At 41.0% G+C, this 14,312-nt stretch overlaps 1 protein-coding gene across 4 annotated transcripts in view; it reads right to left on the minus strand.

Annotated features, from left to right (window-relative positions):
- Positions 1 to 3,034: 3,034 nt before the first annotated feature.
- The window catches only part of LOC140724140 (uncharacterized), a 60,109-nt gene continuing 48,831 nt past the window's right edge, over positions 3,035 to 14,312 (minus strand). For 2 of the 4 annotated variants that reach the window (XM_073038616.1, XM_073038615.1), the window contains one exon: positions 9,017 to 12,246. In XM_073038616.1, coding sequence (XP_072894717.1) covers positions 9,164 to 11,881 — 2,718 coding nt within the window. In that variant the 5' untranslated portion in view covers positions 11,882 to 12,246 and the 3' untranslated portion in view covers positions 9,017 to 9,163. Of the gene's footprint in view, positions 4,549 to 9,016; positions 12,247 to 14,312 lie in introns of those variants that run through there. The other 2 variants (XR_012098044.1, XR_012098043.1) reach the window with 2 other exon arrangements.

Consider the following 14,312-nt stretch of genomic DNA (forward strand, 5'->3'; position numbering starts at 1 on the left):
GTACCCTAATCTCTGCTCTCACATTCTGACTCCCACCCCCTGCCAAACTAATTTAAACCCTCTCCAACAGCTCTAACAAACCTGGCCGCCAGGATATTGGTCCCTTTCCAGTTCAGGTGCAGCCGGTCCACTTTGTGCAGGTCAGACCTTTCCCAGAAGAGATCCCAATGTTCCAGAAGTCTGAACCCCTGTCCCCTGCACTAACTCTTCAGCCACCCATTCAACTGACAAGACTTCCAGTTCCTCCCCTCTCTGCCTCGTGGCACAGGCAGCAATCCTGAGATTCCCACCCTTGCTTTTTAACTTTAATATTAACTCTCTATATTCCTTCTTCAGGACCTCATCCCTACTCCTATCTATGTCATTGGTCCCCACTTGGACCACAGCTGACTGCTCACCCTCTTTCCTGAGAATACCAAGAACTCGATCCAAGATATCACGGACCCTGGCACCAGGGAGGCAACACACCATCCAGGATTCTCGATCTTTCCCACAGAACCTCTTATCTGTCCCCCTAACTATCGAATCTCCAATCACTACTGCTCTCCTCTTTTCCCTCCTTCCTTTCTCAGCAAAGGGGCCAGTCACTGTGCCAGAGACACGACCACTACAACTTGTCCCAGGTAGGTCATCCCCACCAACAATATCCAAAACAGTAAACTTATTGTTGATGGGAACGGCCACAGGGGTGCTCTGCTCTCTCTGTCTATTCCCCCTCCCTCTCCGGACAGTCACCCAGTTAGTTACCTGTCTCCTGACTTTTAGGGGAGACTGCCTCCCTGAAACTTCGATCTATTACTGCCTCTGCTTCCCGAATGATCCGAAGTTCATCCAGCTCCAGTTCCCTAACTCGGTTTGACAAGAGCTGAAACTGGATGCTTCTCTTGTTGGTGTAGTCATCAGAGACAATTGTGCTGTCCCTGACTTCTACATCCTACAATTGGAGCACTGGACTGCCCTATCTACTGCCGCCATCACCAACTCCTAAGTTAATTAAATTAATTAAAGAACCTTACCCGGCCTTACCCACTGGGAGCAAGTTTGTCCTCCGCCTCTGCTCGCCAAAACCTCTCGAGTCAAAGCCTCAAAGCTCCACTGCTGCTCTGGCCCCACTCACTCACTGGCCGCTCCGCTTGAGCTACCCCTCTTTTTATTTGTTTGTTGAGCTATTCAATTTCCGATTGCCCAATCAGACTGCTTGGTCACCTGACCTCGATTGCCCAATCAGCTGCTTTCTGCTGAGTCTGATCTATTCAAATCTTTTCATTATTATTGTCCAAAATAACAAGAGTACATCGAAGTAAATAACACTTACAATGTGTCAAGGGAAAAAAAACATTGTTTTAAAGATTGAAAAATATGGTAACACAAAAAAAGGAAAAAAAAAAACTAAAGCAAAGAAAAGTGAGGAAAAAAAAATTAAGAACTCAACCCCGGAGCCATGCGTCATACAAAAAGCTTCTAAAGATAACCATCAAACCGCCAGCAAAGAAAAAAAAATACAATTAGATCGTGGAGAAAATTATCAATTAACTCAAATGGTAATAACGAGAAAATGAACCCCTTCTTTTCTCAAAATCAAACACAGTTTCAAAGGTTCAACTTCTAATTTTCTCCAAACTAAGACATAGCATCACTTGGAAGAACCATTGTAACAGAGTGGGGCCGACGTATCTTTCCACTTCAACAGAATTGCCCTCCTAGCTATCAATGTAACAAACACAATAGCATGTTGGTCAGACAAAGAAATAGCTTGGATATTTTGAGGAATTATTCCAAAAAGTACAGCTAATTTGTTAGGTTGTAAATTAATTTTAAGTGCTTTAGAAATTGTAGAAAAAAAACTGACTTCCAGAACTGTTCCAGTGTAGAACAAGGCCAAAACATGTGTGTCAGTGTAGCTGTCTCAGTTTTACATCTATCAGAATAACTATCAACATCAGGAAACATTTTAGACAATCTCTCCTTCATCAAATAGTAATGATGTACAACTTTAAATGGAATCAGTGCGTGACTAGCACAAATCGAAGAAGAGTTAACCAACTTCAGAATCTGTGTCCAGTCCTCCGTCATAAAAGTCAAATTAAGTTCCAATCTTGTTTAATGTTAAATAAAGGACACTTATCCCATTGTGATAGTAATTTATAAATTCTTCCAATGGAATACCTAACAAGCCAGCATTCAATATGTAAGGAAAATTAGTTAAATGTTTTTGTAAGAAATGTCTAACTTGAAGGTATTGTAAAAAGTGTGAGTACGAAAAAGAATAGTTATCAACGACTTGTTCAAAAGGAATCAGTCTATCTTCTTTAAATAGATCCAAAAAAGAATTGATACCTTTATTTTCCAAAGTAAAAATATTGGATCATTCAAATAATGCTTAAAAAATATAATAAATTAAACTACAAAATTTAATTTTTTTAATATTAAAAAATTACAGAACTGGAGCCAAATTTGTAAAGAATACTTAATCACAGGGTATCAATTTAAATTAGCAACTTTAGCTAATTGTAAAGCAGATCCCAATAACGAGGTTAAATAAAACTGTTTCACAGCTTTCAATTCCAAATCGACCCAAATTAGCCGTTCGTTCTTATCAACCCAGTGTAACCAAAAGGACATATATTGCACATTAACAGCCCAGTAATACATTCTTAAATTAGGCGAAGTAAGACCTCCATCCTTTTTCAATTTTTGTAAGTGACATTTACTCATTCTTGGTCTTTTATCATTCCATATAAAAGATGAGATAATAGAATCAATCCGATCAAAAACACATCTTCGTTAAAAAAACAGGGATACTCTGAAATAAATATAACAATTTTGGTAAAATCAGCATTTTGACTATATGGATGTGACCAACAAGTGAAAATGTAAGTGGGATCCATCCACTAAATAAATACTTCATAGAATCTACTCAGGGAACAAAATTAGCTTTGTAAAGATCCTTTTTCTTTTAGAGATTATAACACATAAATATCTAAAAGAATCCGTAATGTTGAAAGGAGTATTACCATATATAGAAACAGATTCATTTAAAGGAAACAATTCATTTTTATTAAAATTTATTTTATATCCTGAAAAATCTCCAAATTCATGAAATAAATTTAGCAAGGCAGGGAGATTCCTCGGGATTGGATACATAAACCAGAAAATCGTCAGCGTAGAGAAATCTCATTCACAAGAATCCCATGAATATCTTTAGCTTCATGAAGAGTGATACCAAGGGATTCTAATTTTAAGTTAAATACCAAAGGACTTAATAGACAACCTTGTCTTGTCCTCCGTGAAAGCTGAAAAGAGAGATCTACAATTATTAGTAATAACAAAGGCAATAGGAGTTTTATATATCATTCTAATCCAATTATTTAAATTAACACCAAAACCAAATTTCTCTAAAACATTAAATAAGTATTTCCATGCAATAAGCGATCGAACGCTTTTTCAGCATCGAAAGAGATGACACATTATAGAGTTTTAAAAGAAGATGGGTATATAATGTTAAATAATCTCCAAACATTTGAAAAGGAATAACGGCCGTTTATAAAGCCTGTTTGATCTTTAAAAATAACTTTACCCAAAAATTTCCCAACCAATTGGCCGTTATCTTTGACAGGATCTGAGTATCAACATTCAATAATGAAATAGGTCTATATGAGGCACAATCAGAAGGACCTTTATTCTTTTTAAGAATTAAAGCAATAGAAGTGTATTAAAAAGTAAAGTGTAAATCGCCTTTCACAAAAGAGTCCTTAAACATTTCCTACATATACTGAGACAGCAATTTTCCAATTTTTTAATAAAATTCTACAGGGTACCCATCAAGTCCAGGGGCCTTACCAGATGGCATTGAAAAAATAGCTTTATGAATTTTGGCTTTGGTAATTAGGGCATCAAGAGTTTTTTGATCCTTAAAAGAAATTCGAGGAAAAACAATCTCTCGTAAAAAAAAATCATTTTAGAAGAATCTACTGGAAATTTAGATTCATAAAAGTTCAGTATAAAAATCTTGAAAAATCTTATTAATATCTTCATATTCCCAAGTCAGGGTACCATCTTTCCTACAGATTTTCAAAATTTGCCTTTTGGCTCTGGCCGTTTTTAATTGAGATGCAAGCAGTTTGTTATTTTTATCTCAAGACATATAAAGTTGACTTTTTAGCTTAAGCAAATAGCCTTCAATAGGATGAGTTAATAATAAATTATATTGTGATTGAAGTTCCATCCTTGTTTAAATAAGTCAATATTAGGGGAAATCGCATACATATTATTGAAGTCTTTAACTTGTTTGGTAATCTTATCTAATTCTACTTTAGTCTGTTTTTTCAGGTTAGCAGAATAAGAAATGATCTGAGCACTTTAAAATGCTCTAAATGTATCCCATTTGATTCATTTAGATGTACCCCCTATAACATTAAAAAGAAAAAACATATTTTACCTGGTTTTCAATGAAGCTAACAAAGTCTGAATTCTGCAATGACGTCTGAGACAGGCGCCAAGGTGGGTGGGCAAGGATGGCATCTTCAAATTCGAAAGACAAACTGAAAGCTGCATGAGCAGATACAGCGATAGTGTCATATTCACAATTTAACACGAGGCAAGAAGTAAGGGTCAACTATAATATAATCGATCCTTGAATATTTTCTATAAACATGTGACAAAAAAGAATATTCTCTATCATCAGGGTGTAAATATCTGCATAATTCAATCAATCCAAAAATCTGTCAAAAAGGAATCAATAAGTAATGTGGAGTGATCTGGAAGTTGCTGGTTGGTTGAGCTCTTGTCAATCAAAGGATTTAAACAACAGTTAGGATCCCCGCCCATTATCAACATATATTAATTTAAATGAGGCAGTAAAGCAAATACATTTTTTTTTAAAAAGATCATCTAAGTTAGGACCGTACAAATTGACCAAAACAGCTTTTCTGTTACAAATTACTCCTTTAACAATTAAAAATCAACAAAAGAATCTGACTTAATGTCCTCTTGAATGAACGATATATTGGATTTAATAAAAATAGACACTCCCTTAGTTTTACTTTGAGAAGTGGAGTGAAATTGCAAACTCTTCCATGATCCAAAAAACCTATTTTGATCTCCCTCCTTGATATGCGTCTCCTGGGCAAAAATTGTATCAGGTTGAAATCGATTAATGATTTTATAAGACTTCTTTCATTTGATAGGATGATTCCAACCACGTACATTCTAACTTATTACATTAATCTGTTTAGATTCCATACTATAATTTTATTCTACTTTACACATGTGCCAAGCACATACCAATACGGGATGATCAAAAATGGTGGCGATGGAGAATACAACCACACAGAAAACACACATGCTCCGGAACCACCCAATGGGAAAAAAACCCTAATTCTATCCCCATCCCACTCCCCCCACAGCCCAGAAAAAGCAGGCACCCTATGATCGAAAACACAGCCAAGACTGCTCTGTCTGTCCGAAAAAAAAGATTAAAAAAGGTTCTCTATCCCTCCCCCAGTTAAAAAATGAAACCCACTGACCTTGTAAGAGGAACGACAAAGTCTCAACAAAGGAAAATGTTTACATTCCAGCATCTACAAACTATCCTATGTTTATATTTAATCTTTTTTTAAACAAAGAGGAAACCAAAAAATTGTTATCTCTTAAAAAGAAAAAACAGCTCCATCTTAAACTTAACATTAAATCCCCTAAAAAAGCTTTAAATTCAGTTATAAGATGCAATAATATTCATTATATAAAAACATTTTTTAATATATTGAAAAGAATTTAAAAAATAAGCAGTTATTAAAATCTAAAACATATTACCTAGAGAAACCAAGCATAGTGTTTAATAACAGATCAACACAATCTTTAAAACTAATAGTATACAAATAATTGAAACCTCCGCTAAGTATATATAAGAGAAGGAAATAGCCCCATTAGTAGGAAAAACCACCAGTTAGTTAATTAAGAAAAAAACACAAAAAATATCAAACCAGATATTAGGTTAAAGGAGTAAGTCCTTTTATGTTCTTTTTCTCCGTCGAATGTCCAAATAACCATTTAAACAGTCATACCTGAACCATAAATCTCTTACCAAAAAAAACAATGATATGCAATAATAAACAAGTTCCCTAATCTTCTTTTAATAGTGTTACTTATTCAGGCAACAATAAATATAGATGAGTTAGACAAGGGTTTTTATAACAAATAACACGTTTATTAAACACTGAAAACAAACCCCCTCAAAAGTAAACAAACTCAAACATGACCCGAACCCAGCTGCTGTGCGGCTGTTTAAACAGTTCTTAATAGCGTTGCAGTCCAAACAGTCTTTAAAGCGGTATTGAAAAAAAAACAGTTGTTTAAAGCGGTATGCCGAAAGTTCAAAAGCTCACGGTACTTTTAAAAGGTGAGACTTTTTAAAGCGATGTAAATTCTCTTCCACGTCGATGTCCTTCGATTCCCCCGGCGTCGAACTTTCCCACGTCGAATTTTATTAAATATAACGGTTTAAAGGTACTGACCTTCCTTCCACACTATTCTCAATCTCCCGCTATTTCCAGCGGAGACTAACACGAGAATAGTCAACGAAATCCTTCCGAATGAGGATCAAACAAGGTCGAAATCAATCCACCGTCGAAAATCGATTCTCCTCGATCTCCATCTTCCAAACTTTTCTTCACTCTCCATCAGCAAAGAAACCGTTGGCTATGACCTTTTAAACTTTAGGCATTATATAAAACTTCATTTTTAACTAAACTAAGTCATGACATTAAATCACGCAGTGACATGAAGTCATCTTGGCAAATCCAGCCACGCACTGCCCCACCTAACAGGGTGGGTCATCCTTTTATACCCTGTAAAAAAAAACCTGTCACATGACCTCTACTGGCGGGAAAATGACATCACTCCACCATCACAAGACCATTACATCAAGTCCAGTATAACTTCAACCCCAGTCACGTGACAAGGGTACCACTGTCACGTGTCACGGGTACGTAACAATAGTCTCTCAATGAAATGACCAAGTAGCCTTCATAAATCTTCTTTCCGAAATGCTATTATGCAGATAATATGCCAGACAGTTCAATCGGCAGTCGCAGCAGGTATAGTTTAAACAAACGCCAGTGCAACTTTAGGATCACAAAATGTACGAGGAGGAGAATCAGGAGGAAAAACTTTAATTCTTGTTGGGTGATGCAAAGAAGGAAACAATTTCTTATCATATGCCTGTTTCATTACCAGAGCAAATTTTAATCTTTGTTCCATTACCTCCTTAGGAAAATCTTCATAAAAACCGAGCTCAGATGTCTCAAATCTAAAAACTTTGTTTTCTTGCCTGTCACATTATTTGACCTTTAATCCTAAAATAATGAGAACAAACCAGAACAGCCCTTGGTTTATTTGGATCTTGAGATCTTGAAGTAAAAGTTCTGTGTGCTCTTTCTATAGTAGGCGGCTGTGATAATATAGAAGGAAATAAGGTATGAAAAAGCTTACCAATGTAAGCAGTTAAATCTCCATTTTCAACTCCTTCCTGCAGCCCAACAATTTGTGTATTCCTTCGGCGAGACCTAGTTTCCAGGTATATAATCTTACTTCGATATCATTCCAAACGAGTTTTACTTTATTTTACTTTCAAGCAATTTTTGCTTAATTATCTTCAATTCCTCTTTGTGTGTAGTGACTTGAGCTTCCAGATCCTTAAGTTTTCCCAGAAATGACATCATTTCATTACTATTCTTTTCAAGTTAGTCTTTAAATGAGCTGTGTCCAAGCCATATCTTCAGCCCACAATGGCATTTCATCCGATCCTTCCTTTTGCATCTTTCCTTTCCCGTTGCCTTTATCACTAGGTTCAGACAAGTATTTCCCACTCCTCAAAGATATATGGTTCCCCTTCAAGAATCAGCAACTGAAGATATTAAATTCGGTTTAAACTAGGGGGAAAGGGACAAAACTAGGAGCAGCTCAGAAACTGCTGTAACTCCATTCACAGACAGGCGCAGCCTCCAGGAGCTATTCAAATCTTGATTGCACAATCCATCTGCCAAAACTACTTGAGCCAAAGCCTCCAAGCTCCACTTCTTCACTGGCCACACTCCACCCCAGCCAATATTAAACTCCAGTCCCATTAAAGGTGAATATGCAGTAGAAGAAACTCCTCCCATGCCCAGAAATTGATGTGGTGAGCAGCAGCAATAATTGCAGAGTTTAGCACTGATAGTCACTCTCAAAATAGCTTTAGCAACAGTGATGGATAAATATCCAGCATGCAGCTTATTGAAACTTTCTCCCCAGTGTGAACCCGGTAGTGTGTCACAAGTGTAACATGCTGTGAGATTTCACTGCTAACGTAATGGTCTCTCTGTTATGTTTCACTGCTGAGCTAATGGTCTCTCTGCAGCAGCAATGTTTAGCTTATGACTGGAAATAACAGGGTTTTGGAGTGCCTAGCTATCGAATGGGAGAGATATTGTTCTTTCCTGTGAGTCTGGAAGGTAGATTTTCACGGTCTTTTGCCAGGGAGAGATGAGAAGACACGAATGGAGAGAAAGGGCCCTTTTACTTTTCTTTGTTTCTTTTACTAATCCTATAGTCAAAGTAAGAATTAAATAGCTCAATTGTTTAATCGCATATTGTGTACCATTTGTTATTTTTGGGGTACTGATTTGTAACAGGGGACACATCATGCAGCATTCACACAAACGAGATTGCTTAGGTTTGGCCAAGCTCAGGGGCTATCACCCCCTATATTAAGTTGCTAGCTGAAGCAAGAGTTACATAAGGTTAAATGACCTGAGTGAATCGCTCCCCACATTCACAGCAGGTGAACGGCCTCTCCCCACTGTGAACTCAATGATGCACATTTGGTTGATTTTGCTGACAGAATTACTTCCCAAAGTCTCAGCAGCTGATCGGTCTCTCTCCTGTGTGAACTCGATTGTGTGTCTGTAGATGAGATGACTGAGTCAATCCCTTCCCACACACTGAGCAGGTGAATGGTCTCTCCCAGTGTGAACTCGCTGATGTACCTTCAGTTGGGATGAGCAAGTGAATCCCTGCCCACCGTCTGAGCAGGTGAACGGCCTCTCCCACTGTGAACTTGCTGGTGTGCCATTAGGGTGGATGACTGAGTGAATCCCTTCCCACACACTGAGCAGGTGAATGGCCTCTATCCAGTGTGAACTCGCTGATGTACCTTCAGTTTAGATGACTGAGTGAATCCCTTCCCACAGTCTGAGCAGGTGAACGGCCACTCGCCAGTGTGAACTGACTGGTGGCTCAGTAGGTTAGATGATATAGTGAATCCCTTCCCACACACTGAGCAGGTGAATGGCCTCTCTCCAGTGTGAACTCGCTGATGTACCTTCAGTTCAGATGACTGAGTGAATCCCTTCCCACAGTCTGAGCAGCTGAACGGCCTCTCTCCAGTGTGAACTCGCTGATGTACCTTCAATTGGGATGAAGAAGTGAATCCCTTCCCACAGTCTGAGCAGGTGAATGGCCTCTCTCCAGTGTGAACTCGCTGATGTACCTTCAGTTGGGATGAGTAAGTGAATCCCATCCCACAGTCTGAGCAGGTGAATGGCCTCTCTCCAGTGTGAACTCGCTGATGTACCTTCAGTTGGGATGAGCAAGTGAATCCCTTCCCACAGTCTGAGCAGGTGAACGGCCGCTCGCCAGTGTGAACTGACTGGTGGCTCAGTAGGTGAGATGATTTAGTGAATCCCTTCCCACACACTGAGCAGGTGAATGGCCTCTCTCCAGTGTGAACTCGCTGATGTACCTTCAGTTCAGATGACTGAGTGAATCCCTTCCCACAGTCTGAGCAGCTGAACGGCCTCTCTCCAGTGTGAACTCGCTGATGTACCTTCAATTGGGATGAAGAAGTGAATCCCTTCCCACAGTCTGAGCAGGTGAATGGCCTCTCTCCAGTGTGAACTCTCTGATGTACCTTCAGTTGGGATGAAGAAGTGAATCCCTTCCCACAGTCTGAGCAGGTGAACGGCAGCTCGCCAGTGTGAACTGACTGGTGTCTCAGTAGGTGAAATGATTTACTGAATCCCTTCCCACACACTGAGCAGGTGAATGGCCTCTCTCCAGTGTGAACTCGCTGATGTACCTTCAGTTGAGATGAGCAAGTGAATCCCTTCCCACAGTCCGAGCAGGTGAATAGCCTCTCCCCAGTGTGAACTCGCTGATGTACCTTCAGTTTGGACGAAGAAGTGAATCCCTTCTCACAGACTGAGCAGGTGAACGGCCTCTCTCCAGTGTGAACTCGCTGATGTACCATCAGTTTGGACGAAGAAGTGAATCCCTTCTCACAGACTGAGCAGGTGAACGGCCTCTCTCCAGTGTGAACTCGCTGATGCACCTTCAGTTGGGATGAGTAAGTGAATCCCTTCCCACAGTCTGAGCAGGTGAATGGCCTCTCTCCAGTGTGAACTCGCTGATGTACCTTCAGTTGAGATGACTGAGTGAATCCCTTCCCACACTCTGAACAGGTGAACGGTCTCTCCCCAGTGTGAATTCTCCGATGTACCTTCAGTTGAGATGAGCAAGTGAATCCCTTCCCACAGTCCGAGCAGGTGAATAGCCTCTCCCCAGTGTGAACTCGCTGATGTACCTTCAGTTTGGACGAAGAAGTGAATCCCTTCTCACAGACTGAGCAGGTGAACGGCCTCTCTCCAGTGTGAACTCGCTGATGCACCTTCAGTTGGGATGAGTAAGTGAATCCCTTCCCACAGTCTGAACAGGTGAACGGCCTCTCCGCAGTGTGAACTCGCTGATGTACCTTCAGTTGGGACGAAGAAATGAATCCCTTCCCACAGACTGAGCAGGTGAACGGCCACTCCCTAGTGTGAACTTGCTGATGTACCTTCAGTTTAGATGACTGAGTGAATCCCTTCCCACAGTCTGAGCAGGTGAACGGCCGCTCGCCAGTGTGAACTGACTGGTGGCTCAGTAGGTGAGATGATTTAGTGAATCCCTTCCCACAGACTGAGCAGGTGAACGGCCTCTCTCCAGTGTGAACTCGCTGATGTACCTTCAGTTGGGATGAGTAAGTGAATCCCTTCCCACAGTCCAAGCAGGTGAACGGCCTCTCCCCAGTGTGAACTCGCTGATGTACCTTCAGTTGGGATGATTTAGTGAATCCCTTACCACATTCTGAGCAGGTGAACTGCCTCTCTCCAGTGTGAACTCGCTGATGTATCTTCAGTTTAGATGAGCAAGTGAATCCCTTCCCACAGACTGAGCAGGTGAATGGCCTCTCTCCAGTGTGAACTCGCTGATGTATCTTCAGTTTAGATGAGCAAGTGAATCCCTTCCCACAGTCTGAGCAGGTGAACGGCCGCTCGCCAGTGTGAACTGACTGGTGTCTCAGTAGGTGAGATGATTTAGTGAATCCCTTCCCACAGACTGAGCAGGTGAACGGCCTCTCTCCAGTGTGAACTCGCTGATGTACCTTCAGTTGGGATGAGTAAGTGAATCCCTTCCCACAGTCCAAGCAGGTGAACGGCCTCTCCCCAGTGTGAACTCGCTGATGTACCTTCAGTTGGGATGAAGAAGTGAATCCCTTACCACATTCTGAGCAGGTGAACTGCCTCTCTCCAGTGTGAACTCGCTGATGTATCTTCAGTTTAGATGAGCAAGTGAATCCCTTCCCACAGACTGAGCAGGTGAATGGCCTCTCTCCAATGTGAACTCGCTGATGTATCTTCAGTTTAGATGAGCAAGTGAATCCCTTCCCACAGTCTGAGCAGGTGAACGGCCGCTCGCCAGTGTGAACTGACTGGTGTCTCAGTAGGTGAGATGATTTAGTGAATCCCTTCCCACAGTCTGAGCAGGTGAACGGCCTCTCTCCAGTCTGAACTTGCTGGTGTGCCATTTGGTCAGATGATCGAGTGAATCATTCCCCACAAATTCAGCAAATGACCAGCCTCTGCCCAGTGTGAACTGACTGGTGTGTCCACAAGTGGGATAACTGACTGAATCCCTTCTCACACTTACAACAGGTGAATGGCCTTGTCCAGTGTGAACTTGCTGATGTACCTTCAGTTGAAATGACCGAGTGAATCCGTTCCCACTGTCTGAGCAGGTGAATGCGTTCCCCCATGTAAAATGACGGGCACGCCAGTTGGTCTGATGATCGAGTGAATCCCTTGCTCCACTTCTTAAATATCTGGACAGAGACAGCAAAACTGGTGTGTTGTGTTTGAGATTCCCATTGACAAATTCCTTGTCATATTTAACCTGTAAAAAGATTTACAAAATCGATCAATGAGTGTGGGACAACATTTCAGATGAGATCACTTGAGTTGGCAAGGTGTGAGCTGACATCACACTGTTACAGTGAAGTTCAACCCAAGTTGGAGAGAGAAATCATCTTCTAACGGGGCACAGTGCTGGTATCTGGAATGACCATCAAACTCTCTGATGCTCTTCCTGTCTCTATAACATAGGGGCAGTTCTGCCATCTCCAACCTGTGATCTGGCTCAGTTGTCTCTCTCCATTGGTATTATTCCCTGTTCCCAATGAGCTGAATGGGTGCCTGGTCCCACAGGAACTGAAACAGTCTCTACGCACCCATCACTCTCTGTGTAAAAAAAACTTACCCCTGACATCCCCTCGGTATCTACTTCAAAGCACCTTAAAACTATGCCCCCTTGTGTTAGTCATTTCAGCCCTGGGAAAGAAACCTCTGACTATCCACACGATCAATGCCCCTCATCATCTTATCCACCTAACAAAAAGGCTCTAAACATAAACAAGGAAATTATACATTGCTTTGAGGATTTATTAGAAGTCTACAAAACTATGAGGAAAACGATAGGTAAAATGCCAGCAGCTCTTTCCACTGAGGTTGGGTGGGATGAGAACCAGAGCTCTGGGTAAGTGGGGAAGGTGAAAATTTAACGAGAGCATGTGGAAAAGCCCTTCACTGAAATGGTCGCGAGAGTGTGGAATGAGATGCCAGCACAATGAATGTGAGCTCGGTTTCACCATTTAAAAGAAGTTTGCATGGGAGTCTGGATGGTAGGGGTATGGAGGGCGATGGTCCCAGTGCAGGTAGATGCATCAGACAGCTTAAATGTTTTTTTTGGCAATGACTATCTGGGCCAAATAACCTGTTTCTGTGTTGAACTTCTCCATGTTTCTATGATGGAGAAGCTGGTCTAACTTGCTTCGAAGGGAAAACAAGTAGGAGTGACAGTGGAACAGCAATGGCTGGAGTTTCTGGGAGCAACTCGGGAGCTGAGTTATCGATACTTACGAAAGAAGTGGAAGCATTGGAAAGGCAGGAGGACACAACCATGGCTGAAATGAGAAGCCAAACAGAGGGCAAACAAAAGAGCAAAAACTATTGGGAAGCTTTTAGGAACCAACAGAAGATGACTAAAAAAAAAGTCAGATGAGATCAGGAATTGGAATGATGATTAATGAGTCAGTCGTTAATGAGTCTTGGCAGCACCCAACAGTCTGAGGCATTTAGAGGAACAAAATATCCGGGGCCTCAATATCTCTTGAGAACCAAGGTTCCCTGCACGAGTTACCTTTCAACCTTTATTTTGGCAGGCACATACAAACTCTACACCCTCAAAATTTCACTTCTGAAGGCCTCCCACTTACCAAGTACTCCTTTGCCAGAAAACAGCCAGTCGCAAACCACACTTGTCAGATCCTTTCTGATAACATCAAAATTGACCTTTCTCCAATTGAGAATCTCTACCCGTGGTCCAGACCTCTCTTTTTCCATATTTACTTTCAATTTCATGGCATTATGATCACTAATTTCTGTCACCAGCCGTGGATCATTTCCTAACAGCTTATTGCACACATATACATCGGGAATTCTAGGTACTGATTAAGGGCACATTTGACAAACTCTACCCCATCTATTCCTTTCACAGTATGGGAGTCCCAGTCAATATATGGAAAGTTAAAATCACTTACTAAATCAACCTTTGTTTCTTGGCATGGTCTGCGATCTCTCTACAAATTTGTTCCTCTGAATCGCTCAGACTGTTGGGTGCAAACAAGTCCCAATAATGGCTAGAATATCATAATTCCCTGTCCTCAGCTCATCTGGAATCTGGATAGAAGGAATGGAGACAGGCTAACCCCTATTGACAACAATGGATCTGGGGTTGAGAGGGTGAACAACTTTAAGTTCCATGGCATAAACATCACCAAGGATCTCACATGGTCTGCATATACTGGCTGTGTTGTGAAAAAAGCACAGCACCTCTTTCACCTCAGATGGTTGAAGAAGTTTGGGATGGGGACCCAAATCCTAAGGACTTTCTACAGGAACACA

The sequence above is a fragment of the Hemitrygon akajei genome, unplaced genomic scaffold, assembly GCF_048418815.1.
Source record: "Hemitrygon akajei unplaced genomic scaffold, sHemAka1.3 Scf000167, whole genome shotgun sequence".
Classification (NCBI taxonomy): Eukaryota; Metazoa; Chordata; class Chondrichthyes; order Myliobatiformes; family Dasyatidae; genus Hemitrygon; species Hemitrygon akajei.